Source organism: Propithecus coquereli, unplaced genomic scaffold (genome assembly GCF_000956105.1).
Source record: "Propithecus coquereli isolate 6110/MARCELLA unplaced genomic scaffold, Pcoq_1.0 Scaffold13, whole genome shotgun sequence".
In the NCBI taxonomy this organism is placed as follows: Eukaryota; Metazoa; Chordata; class Mammalia; order Primates; family Indriidae; genus Propithecus; species Propithecus coquereli.
Window position 1 is genome coordinate 3,918,276 of NW_012137191.1, and position 12,083 is coordinate 3,930,358.

The 12,083-nt window shown below is 37.6% G+C and overlaps 1 protein-coding gene across 4 annotated transcripts in view; it reads right to left on the bottom strand.

Moving 5' to 3' along the window:
- Positions 1-12,083, bottom strand: part of TMEM117 (transmembrane protein 117) — a 561,715-nt gene that overhangs the window by 71,824 nt on the left and 477,808 nt on the right. For all 4 annotated transcript variants that reach the window (XM_012638408.1, XM_012638409.1, XM_012638410.1 and 1 more), the window contains one exon: positions 8,507-8,666. In XM_012638408.1, coding sequence (XP_012493862.1) covers positions 8,507-8,666 — 160 coding nt within the window. The remainder of the gene's footprint in view (positions 1-8,506; positions 8,667-12,083) is intronic.

Sequence of the window (12,083 nt, forward strand, 5' to 3'; positions counted from 1 at the left end):
TCTTTCTGCCTGCTTCTCTCCCTCTATCCCTGTCTTATTTTTAGTCCAGTAGTGTTTTCATTGCATCATTCTGTCTTTCTTAGTAGCTTATTCCTCATTTTCAATATGAAGGGTTCTCATATGGTCTCCTGGTATTGGCCCCTACCTTTCATCTAACTGAACTAGGCACTGAGCCACTTGTTGGACTACATTCTCCAAGGCTCCTTTTCATGGCCAACTCCAGAATTAATAAACCTTGACTTAGAAACTACCTGTTAGGTTAGTGGATTGGGGTTCGGAAGACCCAGGTTGTACTCTGAGCCCTGCCACTGACTGATTTTATGACCTCAGGCAAGTTATAGAACCTCCTTTGGCCTCAGCCATAAAATTCAAGATATGAAAAAATGATCCTAAATGTTCCTCTTCCTCTAACATTCCATGATTTTATTATATAAATGAACTTTGTCTAAAAATAGCTCTTCTTCATTTCTTATTTTAGGCATGAGTTTAAAATGAACACTGAATTATAGAGGACTGTTGTAGTAGTTTCCATGATTTCTCATTGCCTACAATTTTTTTTGTAACTTGTTCCTTAGCTTTATCATTGTATTTTAAAAAGTTCATAGAAATTCTCAAATGCTCACATGAATACTTCATATCCATGACATTATCCATTAAAAGTAGTTACAAAGGATTGGTCCATCTGATCAGGGGAAAGGATATTTGAGATGAATGTCTGTTACTAGAGCTTGCATTTAGCAACACCTGTATGATTCAGACCTGAAGTATAGCCATACTCCATGTTTGGGGGCCTAATGACATGGCTGAATGTGTCAGCCTTCAACATTGCACTTTTTTATTACGTGCAAGTGGGACAATGACAAGTAGCGACTGCTACCCAGGACTTTCATGGCCAACCATGATACACGCACAAAAATGAGAGTGACAAACATGGCTGAAATATTTTTTCAAAGTTATGATCAGACACTAATCATAGGAAAAAACACACCCATCAAAAAAATACAGATTCGAAGGAGTTCTATCTGGCCACCTCAGTATGGCTTTGAAAAATTACTGCCCATGTGCAATAGTATAGAATTTATATCTTTCCAGTTTTTTAATCATGTTCAAGCTGTCTTTTAAAAAAATACCTCAGGGACTGAAACATTTTACTTTAAATTGGAATAAAACATGAATGTCTCTATTTTCCACTTACTTAACCAAATCTTATAATTCCTTCAAGTTCTACATTCTTCCCACATTATACATAAAGACTCAAATGATCTCTTCTGCTCATAATAATCCTTCACAGAACTTACTGCCTGTTTCAAAATTGTGATCTATATCATATGCTAACCAGACTATTAGTTCCATTTTCAAGTGAGTGTGTTTGTCACTCCAGTACCCATGATTGAATCCTAAAAGTTTTTGCCTGATAAACCCAATGCTTCCAGCTCACCTATTACCTTCTGCCAAATTTCCCTGATACCATGGGCCACCTGCCAGGACCTTGTGCAGACTGCCCCTTTGGCTGGACTCCTTCGTGCTGCATGGATGCGACTCACTGTGGCTAAATCTTTCTAGTATTTGGGGACCAGTTGCGGGGCTGCTAATAGCAGAATGGGCTTCCCCTCTGATTCTCCTTGAACAGTCTGCCTCCCCACTGGACCAGCAGTGATAAGCAAAAGGCAAAATGGTGACAATAAATAAAGTTGAAATTTAACCCTGTAGGCACATACCATGAAGGGAGGAGGCACTTACATTATAAGGCCTTTACTCCATGTCACGACTTGGGATTTATAACAGAAGTCACCATTAATGTGTTTTGAAATAGGAGTGTTACCCTTGGGTAAGAAAAATGAAAAGTAAAACAAGTGCAAAAAGGAGTTTAAAATACTTTGAAGAAGTTATATAAAATATTCCCAAAGCTCAAGAACATGTTAAGTCTAGTTGACAGACATTTAAACAAACTTCTTTCTAAGTACTCTGTAAGCAAAACTAGTTGGAATAACTTACCCTGAAAATATACTTCAACTTGTCAAAACACATGACCATTTAATTAAAATAGAAAACTATTTTAATGCTTGTTACTCTGCCCTATGTTCTAAAATGATTGAATCCACTTTCCACAACTGTGAACTCAAAAGAAGTGCCCTACTAAAGTCAAGTCAAGGGGGTTTTAAAAGAAAGTCTACCAAGAGTCATAATGTCTATTTTTTAACTAGTCAACCTACTTCTGAGAAACATGTATGAAACAGAAAACAAACACACTTTAAAACTGTTACACAGTGAAATGTTTGTAGAATGCAATTTTCATAATTAGTTTTTCAGTGCACTAAGAATTGCTTTTCAGGAAATATCACTTCTCTCCAAGTGCCTTTTGACTATACCAAAGAGTACTTTTTAACACTTAATGGTGCAGTTTATTCAGATTTTTATTCAGATATTTAATTACTATAAGATCATACTTCAGTGAAAATGACCTAATGTAATATTATCAATGGTTCATTTTCCTGCTGTTGATAAACATTTTGCCTCTGGAAAAATCATCTGTTCTTTGGCTTTTGTGAAATAATGTTATGTTATTTCCTTTATTTATTCTTTCATTCAGCAAACTATTTATGGCAAAATTGTAATGCACTAAACATGCTGTGAGAATGAAAAAACTGATGAAACATTTCCTGTCCTTGAGGAGCTTACACATTACAGGAGGTGTGCATGAATGCAGGTAATAGGCAGGTATGTAGATAACTTACAAGAAAGAGAAGTTTTGGAAAGATGTGTTAATAGTATGAGGATGCGCCAAAACTTGATCCTTGTACCTTTCTTCTTTTTAAAAGCTTCTCCTCCAGATGGCTTCTCTCAATCAACATATGATTTTTTAAGAGACATGATGTTTATCAACAGCAGGAGAATGAGCATCGATAATATTGCATTAGATCATTTTCACTGAAGTGTGATCTTATAGTAATGAGTATTTTCTATGCATGTATGGACACATATATTTATATATATCTTCGGAGAAATACAGGTATATTTCTGCTGGGTCTATCAACTACTTTCCAATTTTTTTCCTTATTGTTTTAAATTTTATTTTATTTTTAGTTGACAAATAATAATTACATATATTTATAGAGTATGATATATTTCATGTGTACATTACAGAATGATTAAATCAAGACAATTACCATATACATCATGTCACATACTTATTCCTTTGTGGTTAGACATTGAAAATCTACTTTTTTAGCAATTCTGAAATATACGATAAATTATTATTAACTATAGTAGCCATGCTGTGCAATAGATCCCTAAAATGTATTCCACCTGCCTCACTGAACTCTGTACCCTTTGGCTAACTTCTCCTCTCTCCCCATCCCCATTCCCACACGTGGATGTCCTGCCATCATGGCAGCACCATTTGCCTAAATCCAGACACCTCACTTTTCTTTCTCAAACTGCATATTTTCTCCCACTTCTTGGCTTTAGTCAATAGCTCCACCATTATTTCAATTTATTGCTTGAAATCTTGTAGCAGACCCTTTAGTTAACAAACCTTTAAAACTACGTATTATACTGCAGGGATCCTGTAACGTGCTGTACAAGGCAATGAATACATAAAAAATAAGACAAGACTCTCCTTTCAAGGAGCTCACAAAATGGCAAGGAAAACAATCACAGCTAATGATGCTATGATAGTCATCTTGAGGAACTCTCCCTTCACTCCAACATATGCATAAACAAAGTCCTGTTATTTCCATTTTCAAAGAATACATTTCTTGTGTTCATTTCTACTGTCACCACCCTAGTCAGGTCCTAAAATGCCACATTTACCATGCAAATGCAACTCCCTCCTAGTATCCCTCCTTCTACATAATTTTTCAACCTTTGAAGTAAAATTTCTAAAATAATCATTAGTTTCTAGCACTTGTGGCTTAGAACTCTAATTGGCTCATCATTACCCTTAGGATAAAGTCCAAAGACTTCAGAGAGCTTTTCGAGCTCTTCTATAAGGTGGCTTTCATCCTCTTCTGCAACCTTTGACAGTATTAAAACTCACAATCCAACTATGTTAGCATTCTCATTCACTGTTGAGTTTAGTTAACATTTTGGTAGTATTTACTGTGTGCCACGCACAGTTCCATGCAATTTTAAACCATAACCAACCCCATGAAGTAGATACTATTATTAGCCCAGGTTAATTAAGTAACTAATCTCAAAGTCACACAGCTAGTAAGAGCCAGAGCCAGAATCTGAACGTTGAAAGCCTGATTCCAGAGTCAATACACTTAACCACCTGGCTTTAAAATCCAGAAGACAGCTAGATAGCTAAGCATAGTTGGCTTGGGGCTTTGCTAATTGCAAAGCTTGTGGAAGTACACAGTCTTTTCATAGATACCTATAAATACATAGAAATAGAAAGATACCTTCTTACAGCTTCCTTTGCCTTCTGGGCACTTGTTTAACTGATGTTGTCGTGGTGCTAAACTACATTGATCCAGCTATAAAATTCAACAGTTTTTTATCTTCCTCAACACCAATCCTCTAGAGTCCAGTTATGTAAAGCATCCGCGAGAGATGAAGAATAGTTGCAACTTCACAATGGACATAACTCCATCAGTCTGTGGTCATGACCACTGCCTAATCCTGCCCTTCACCCCAGCGCCCCCCCGCGCCCCCCCCCCACACGCTGGAGAATTTTACTGGCTCCTCAGCTCATCCTCACTTATATCCATCTTTCTGGCTCCTCATACCTCTTTTCCTTTTCCCCCTCTTCTTCCTCCTCCTCCCCCTCCTTTCTCTCTCTTCCCTCTTTATTTTCTCCCTTCATGTTTCATAAAAAAAAGCACAGAATGTTCTTTCTCTTATGAAGACAAACTTCCTCTCTTCTAATGCCTCCAGATCCTGGGAGGGTGGGGGAGATGAGTTTAGAAAGTGACAACGGTAAGGACGCGCACTTTCCACCTGAAGGATTCTTCTAAATAAAGGCAGTCTTTCTAAAATTTCTCCACTTTTTTACCCCTATTTCTCTTATTAAATTATAAATTCCTCTATGCAACTACAAACTCCTGTGGACCGTGTCTTATTGATTTTGAACTCCTTTTCCACCGTGCTCTGTCCCCAGTGCACCCGATGTGTGCAAGGAATGAACTGATACATGTTTCTTGAACTTAATGGAACAAACCCGAGTTTTTACCTTGATGATTGTAGTTCTACTCCCAGCTGGAAAGATGTGCTTGTTCATTGTTCCATGTTTTCAAAGTCTAGCAGCCCATCTAGTCTCATCTGTTCCTTGAAGCTTTCCCCTTCTACTCTCCTCTGCATTGATCTCCCTCTTTTGTGAACCCCTATGACTCTCTTTTTTTCTTTGCTTACTGTACAACACATATTTTTAACTTTTATATGTCTTAGATATGTCTTTTCCTTAACATAACAGAGAAGGAAGGTGGGTAGGACATACTGCAGATCAATATTTATTCAATGAAATAAAGGGATATATATATACATATATTTAAATCAAATGACATAATTACAAACATCAAATAGAATTTGAGATAAGATTTTCCTCAGAAGGAAGTTTTCTTTACAATTTTCTCCTCATGTCCTATAGTATGTGTGATTTGTGTGAGCCACGGTACATTTTGCCAGCATCTGTGTATGTCTTAGTCCTAGTGACTTTACTAAAATCACAGAAAAATGTGATACAACAAATACTTTAAACAATAAATCTTGAAAAATCCTATCTCATGAATATTCACAAAATGAATATTTATACTTTCTCTAAATGTATTCAGAATTGGCCTACTAATTTTGTAAAAATAAAATCTTTATAGAAATAGTACCAAATTCTGGTGGTTTCTTTTTTTTTAACCAAACATTACAATACCTTTCTAGAGTGTAACTGAAATTTTCCTACCATTAGAAAAGCCTCAGAGAGCTCTTGGAGGAGTCACTGATAATATTTGGGGCTGAGAAGTGATGTGTACAACATGGCACTTCTGATTGGAAGGTTATGAGGGCGAGCTGGATAGGACATATGGTACAAGGAACGTCTAGAGGCAGAAGGTTCCATAGGAGATGACTTTACAATAGTACAGAGGAGAGTTAGGACTGGAATGGTGGCAAAGAAATGAGAAGGAAAGATTAGGATACAAGAGGCATAGAGAAAGATGAATCTGTAGGCCTACCTGGTTGACTTAGTGTTGGGGGAGAGAGAAAAAAAGGAACTAAGAAACCTACATTTGGGGGCTCATTTTTGACTCCCCTTTATATTAGACACCTACTAATTTGGCTTTTGAGGCCCAACATCTCTCCCCTTTTCTTTGGGACTGCCCCACCCCCACAGCCTCCCACAGTGGGCTGGTCAGTTCAGTGATGGGCACAGGTCAATGCGGTCCTTGCTATCCCTTCCCAGGGAATGTGGAATCAGGCCTGACAGGTGCTCACCCTTTGAGATGTTGGCAGTGGCCATTTTATTCCATATGGAAAAGGTTGCTTTGTAATAAGAAAAAAAAAGGAAGAAAGAAAGAAAGCAGACGTGGAAAGAAAAAGATGAGAGAGGGAGAATGAAGACTAGGTCTGAATTTCTTGTTATTCCTTGGTCCCTGTTCTCATGTGTCCCTAGGTGCAACTGTATCCCTCCTCTTCAAGTGGGTAGGACATCCCTATAACACAGTAATACATCCCCCCTTTGATTAAATTAGCTTGGCAGAGTTATTGTGACTTGTAGCCAAAATGATGCAGACTGATATATTCCCTAGCATAAACTTTCTATCTTTAGTCAATTTGTGCTGTAGCTACTCTCTCAGCATTTCACCACTTTACTGACACTTTACATTTTTATGCCATTTTTTCATCTAAAACGTCTTTCCCTTTCCAGTTCTGCTGACTCTGCCCATGTAAATCATGGCTCTCCCTTCCTTTCTTCCATCTGTCTTTATTAAGTACTTTTTGAGTGAATCCATAATATCTGTAAATTACAATGTTATATTTTCCCACTTGTAGTCTCTGATTCTTGTGAACTCATTAGAAGAGTACTTAAAATTTACATAAATAGGGTAGAAGGCAGAGGATGGTAATGGGCAATCAGGGGATTTATGCTCTCACATATACAAATTTAAGCAAATTCAAAGAGACAATAGTCTGCTTGGCTACTATCATCTTTGATTTCAAGATGGGTTCAGAGGGGTACCAATAGGCTACTTGGCAAAGTGGACATTTTACATTAGGAACTATGTTATTAGGAGATGGAAGAAGATAAAAATGGCCTTTATACAAGTAATTCATGGTACATTAATGCATAAGTGCTAAGAACTCAATTCCGTGGATATTCAGAGGAGGCAGATCTGAAACTGGCCCATAGGACTCAACCTGGGCTCAGAATCCAACTTTCCCCATTGTGCAAAACTGTCTCCCAGGAAATAAAAAGGAAATGCATCAATTTTTAGACGAGATAAAATATTCAATCTTATGTCTTCATATAATTTTTAAAAACTATAATGTATTTTAAAATATCATCCATTAAAACAGTAATATATTCTAAGAACCATCTTAAATCTAAGGCTCAGGATATATTATTTAACAAATTTAAAAAAACAATGAATAAACTACTGTTATCTTTTGATAAAACACAATATATCTCTTATGAAGGCCTCTCTTTGCCTCCAGAAATGAGAAACGCAATCTGCTATCCTGCGTAATTTCACATAAATTCAGAATACAATAGAGTTTCCTTTCCCTTCAGCAATGGTAGCCTTTGTTCTGGTAACTTATAATACCTCAGGAGGAGAAAAACCAAAATTGCCTTCCAAAAGCAATAAGAAAATGTCTAGCAAATGGATGGACATTTAATGAGCAAGATAAAGTGCCAAGAAATAGCTAATGTCTCTTTCTGCCCCATTCAAAGGCGTATTCCTAAAACCCCAAACATTCACACCAGAAGATTACATGAATAACACTGATTAGCATGATGCTATTGTGTAAAAAATCTGTTGCTAAGCAGGGCAGAAATATTGTTTACATGAAAATGGATTGATCTCTGGTGAATACTGAAAGAAAGTGATAATTTCCATAACCAGAAAGAGCATTTTTACATCACTCCATTTCAACAGCTATAAAACCCCGAGTTGCTTTGACAATTGCTTTTCCCTGCCTTGCTGGCTTTATATCATCCTCATGTCTGCAGCTTTCCATTTACTAAATGACAGGGGGTTTTTTCGGTTTTGTTTTTTGTGTTTCCCCCCGACCCCAAGCCTTGGCAGAAAATACCAACATGCTGTATGTTTTCTAGGGGCCCAACTTGCAGTGTTCATAAAATAAATTTTTGGTGTCTCTCTCATAAAAGTCCATTTGGCTTTTCCTCCCAGTATAATTGCTATAAATATAAACAGAGAAGGCCCCATTAATAGCAAAAGGAAACTATGCACTTCTCTAGCTTTATGGAGACTGTTGCTATATGGTGTCTGTTATGCTGAGAACAGAACATACAGCAGCTTCAGTGAGAGGAGGGAAATACAAAGACGCTTACCTGCATCACAATAAGGAGGTCAAAGACCAAAATGAAAGAAGCAAGGAATGCTCTGGAAACTTCATCACTGGGCAAAAATCCCCGATTCAGCTTGTCCCAGCTGATCCAGTCAGTTGTAATGACAAGTACAACCACAGAAGTCAGAGTAAAAAGAACTGTCCTGCAAGGAATAAGACACTCATTGAAGAACATTGGACATAATAATAAACACACTGGAGAGTGCATGTTATCTGTGCTATATTAAATGTCTGCCCTTTGCCAAGTACCTACCCTAAGGTATATTCACCAAAAAGATGATGAAAAAGAAAAAAAAAGAAAGAAATTAGGTGGTTTTCTTTCAAAAGCAATTAGAAAAAGTTATAATTGCATCTCTTCCAAGATTTTCCCTAAAAAACATTAAGATAATGATTATGGAACAAATATTTAACAACAAAAATATTACAAATGACATTGGCTAGTGCAATAAGTGTCCCAAAGAAAACATTGGTGTGCAGCTCTAATTACATGTACATTGTTTACTGAAGGTAGTGGGCACGCATATGTAAGAGCATAACGTGGATGGTGAATAGGTAAGCAAGTCTTTGGATTCCAGAGAGGCATAGTTAGACCAGACTCATCACCATCCTCATGGCCTGACAAGCTCCATAAAGGAAGCATCTCTAAATGCCAAAAATGTAGTCTGTTCTCACAGCACACATATCTTAGATGGCTCATTGTCTACTGACCTGTCTCCATGTCAGTTTATCCATTACCTGTTATAAGATACTAGAAGGCTGAGGTTTTCCCTTATAAATCTTTGTAGCTCCCATAAAATCTTGCATACTTATATGCAAATGGAGTTCAATGAGAGTTTGTTGAAATTAAGGTTTTTTATAAAAATAAAAAATACTTAAGTTAGTCTTTAATATTGACATTTAAAGTAGATTGGAAATGTGGGTCATAGAAATTTAATCTGCCAGAGAATTGTTCCATAATGTGGTTCAGTCTCTGCTTTCAGGGCTATATTGGTATCTGGATATTGTTTTGAATTTTAAAAAGAAAAAAACACACAATTATTTTGAAATAAATTTGATCAGAAAAAAGAAACATAAGAAAAAAAGAAAATAAAGGAAAACAGAAGAAAAAATATGGAGATGAAATAACACCATAGAAGAACACTTACACATTTTGTCAATTAACAAACTGTTTTTGGTCTCTAATGTCTTATAATAATCGGCACCCATAAAAGAATAATATGAATCTTCCTGATGTCTCTTTTCAGTTGTACAAAGTATAAATTTCTAAACCAAAATTTTGGGTTTCCTATTTAAAACTTATTTGGAGCAAGTTATACTTTGATATAATGAATAGAATGAAATCCTCCTTGTGTTTTTTCTCCTCATGAATAGAAAAGATACATTATTTTTTTAAATTTTGGAAAATACACATTTCTATTAAAACTCATTTATTTTATTAAAATTACAAACTCTCAAAGGAATTGACTCATTAACTCTAAAATATTACATAAAGTACACATTGTCTTCTGCTATTGTTTAGAATACCTTTGAACATAGAAATTAAAGTGAATTAAACAAGTAGGATAAATCCTATCTAATTATTACAGCTCAACAGATAGAAATTGCAAATATTATATAATCAAACACAAAGCACAGTGGAATTTAAGCAAAATTTTCTCCAGATTAAGTCAATTTGTTTTTGTTTTTTGAGTTTGAGAAACTTTAATCAAATCTGAATGAAATTACCACAATTTCTTTTTTCAACAAGGAATATAACAATCTCCATGAAAAACCAATAAATATTAACTCTTTTTCAAAGTTCCTTTTGGTAATAAGGGCATTTTCTCATCACGTTTGGCTTTTCAAATGTGTTTCCCACAAGGATGCTATGGATATATACACTTCCACAGGTCACACTCATGTGGCTCAACAGGTTAGTAAATAGTTGGGGTCCTAGTTTCCTCAAGTTCACCTGTATTTGCCTTCCCAGCCTCCTTCACGGAACCTCCCTCCCACCTCCCTGTTATCCAGCACTGCATGGTTAACCTCTGGTGAAGCAAGGGTACTCTAGCACCTCATTCCAGTTCTGTGGCCATTGTCCATTCTACTGGTCAGAGCCTGTGGTCTACAGGTTAATATTTTTAATATCATTACTGTATTTTCACCTGGAAATGCCATCAGTGAGCGAAGTTGATTACATAGGAATGAATACTCTAATGTTATTTTGCTGGTCTAAATATATAAACTTATACCATAAACTTATACCACAAATATATAAACTTAAATACTCATACATGGGCACATTTTTAGGTGTAAAAGTCTAGGAGTTTGGAATAAGTGTCTCCTGACCAATTAGGAATCTTTTCTATAACAACATTTATAAAGCAGCTATTCTAGGAGTAACACCAACAAGATAGCAGAATAGAAGGTACCCCACTCATATCCTCCCATAGCAATAAGAATTTGGTAGCCATGCATGGACAAAAGTGCCTTTGTGGGAGCTTTGGGATTCAGGTAGGAAGATGCAAAACCCAGGAAGATCTGAAGACTGAGCAAGGCTGTTTTGAGAGGACAAGCCTGTACCCAGTTGGAAGGCTTGTAAACTGTGCTCCTGGACCCAGAAACTGCCTCACCCGCCCCCCATGAACTTGGCTACAACCCCATTTGGCCTTGATCCTACCACCAGAACCATCCACTAAAGGATATGGGAAGAGTCATGCCTACCCACACCTTGTGTGACAGGACTGCAGGTCTCAGTTCCAATGGTGGATCCTAAAGGAGACCCTATAATTTATCTCCAGCCCTTCTCAGCTGTGGTCTGAGAACATTCCTGCCCACACAGGGACCTGCCAGGAGATATGTTCATTCATGCCCCGAAAAGCAGGCTCACCAACCTTGATCCCACTGAAGATCCTGAAAAAGCCCTGTATCTTAGTTTCAGCTCCTCTTAGCTGTGGTTTGAGAGCAGTTTTGCCCATCAAGAGACCTTATAGAAAACATGTTTATGCATGCCCTCAGAGACAAGCCAGGTGACCTCTGGTCACATGAAAATCCTAAGGTAGACCTATGACCCAGCTCCAGCCCTGTTCTGCCACAGACAGGGATAGTCCTGTCTACCCAGGAACCCAGCAGGAGGCACATCTCTCTGTGACCATGGAGAGAGGCTTAAAACCTTGAACTAGCTGTGAACCCTGAAGCAGCCCTGTGACTCAATTCCAGCCCTTCTAAGCCATGGTCCAGGACCAGTTCTGCCTGCCCAGGGACCTACCTTGTGACACACTGGGAGCCCTCCCAAGAACCTAGAGTGAGAGACACCCACCAGTGTACCTGGTAACAGGCCTATTATCTGTAGACCCAACTGTGGACCCTGAAGCAGACCGTTGTCCCAGTGCCAGCTCTACTGCCCAAAAGCCTGAATGCAGTCCAATCCATCCTGGGACCAGACAGAATATATATATGCACTCTGCTCCTGGTAAGAGGACCTTCAATTGCAGACCTCACTGCAGACCCAGCAGCAGCTACATGACCCAGTTAAAACCCCAATTGACTGTGATTCCAGAAGTAATCCTATCAGTTTGGGA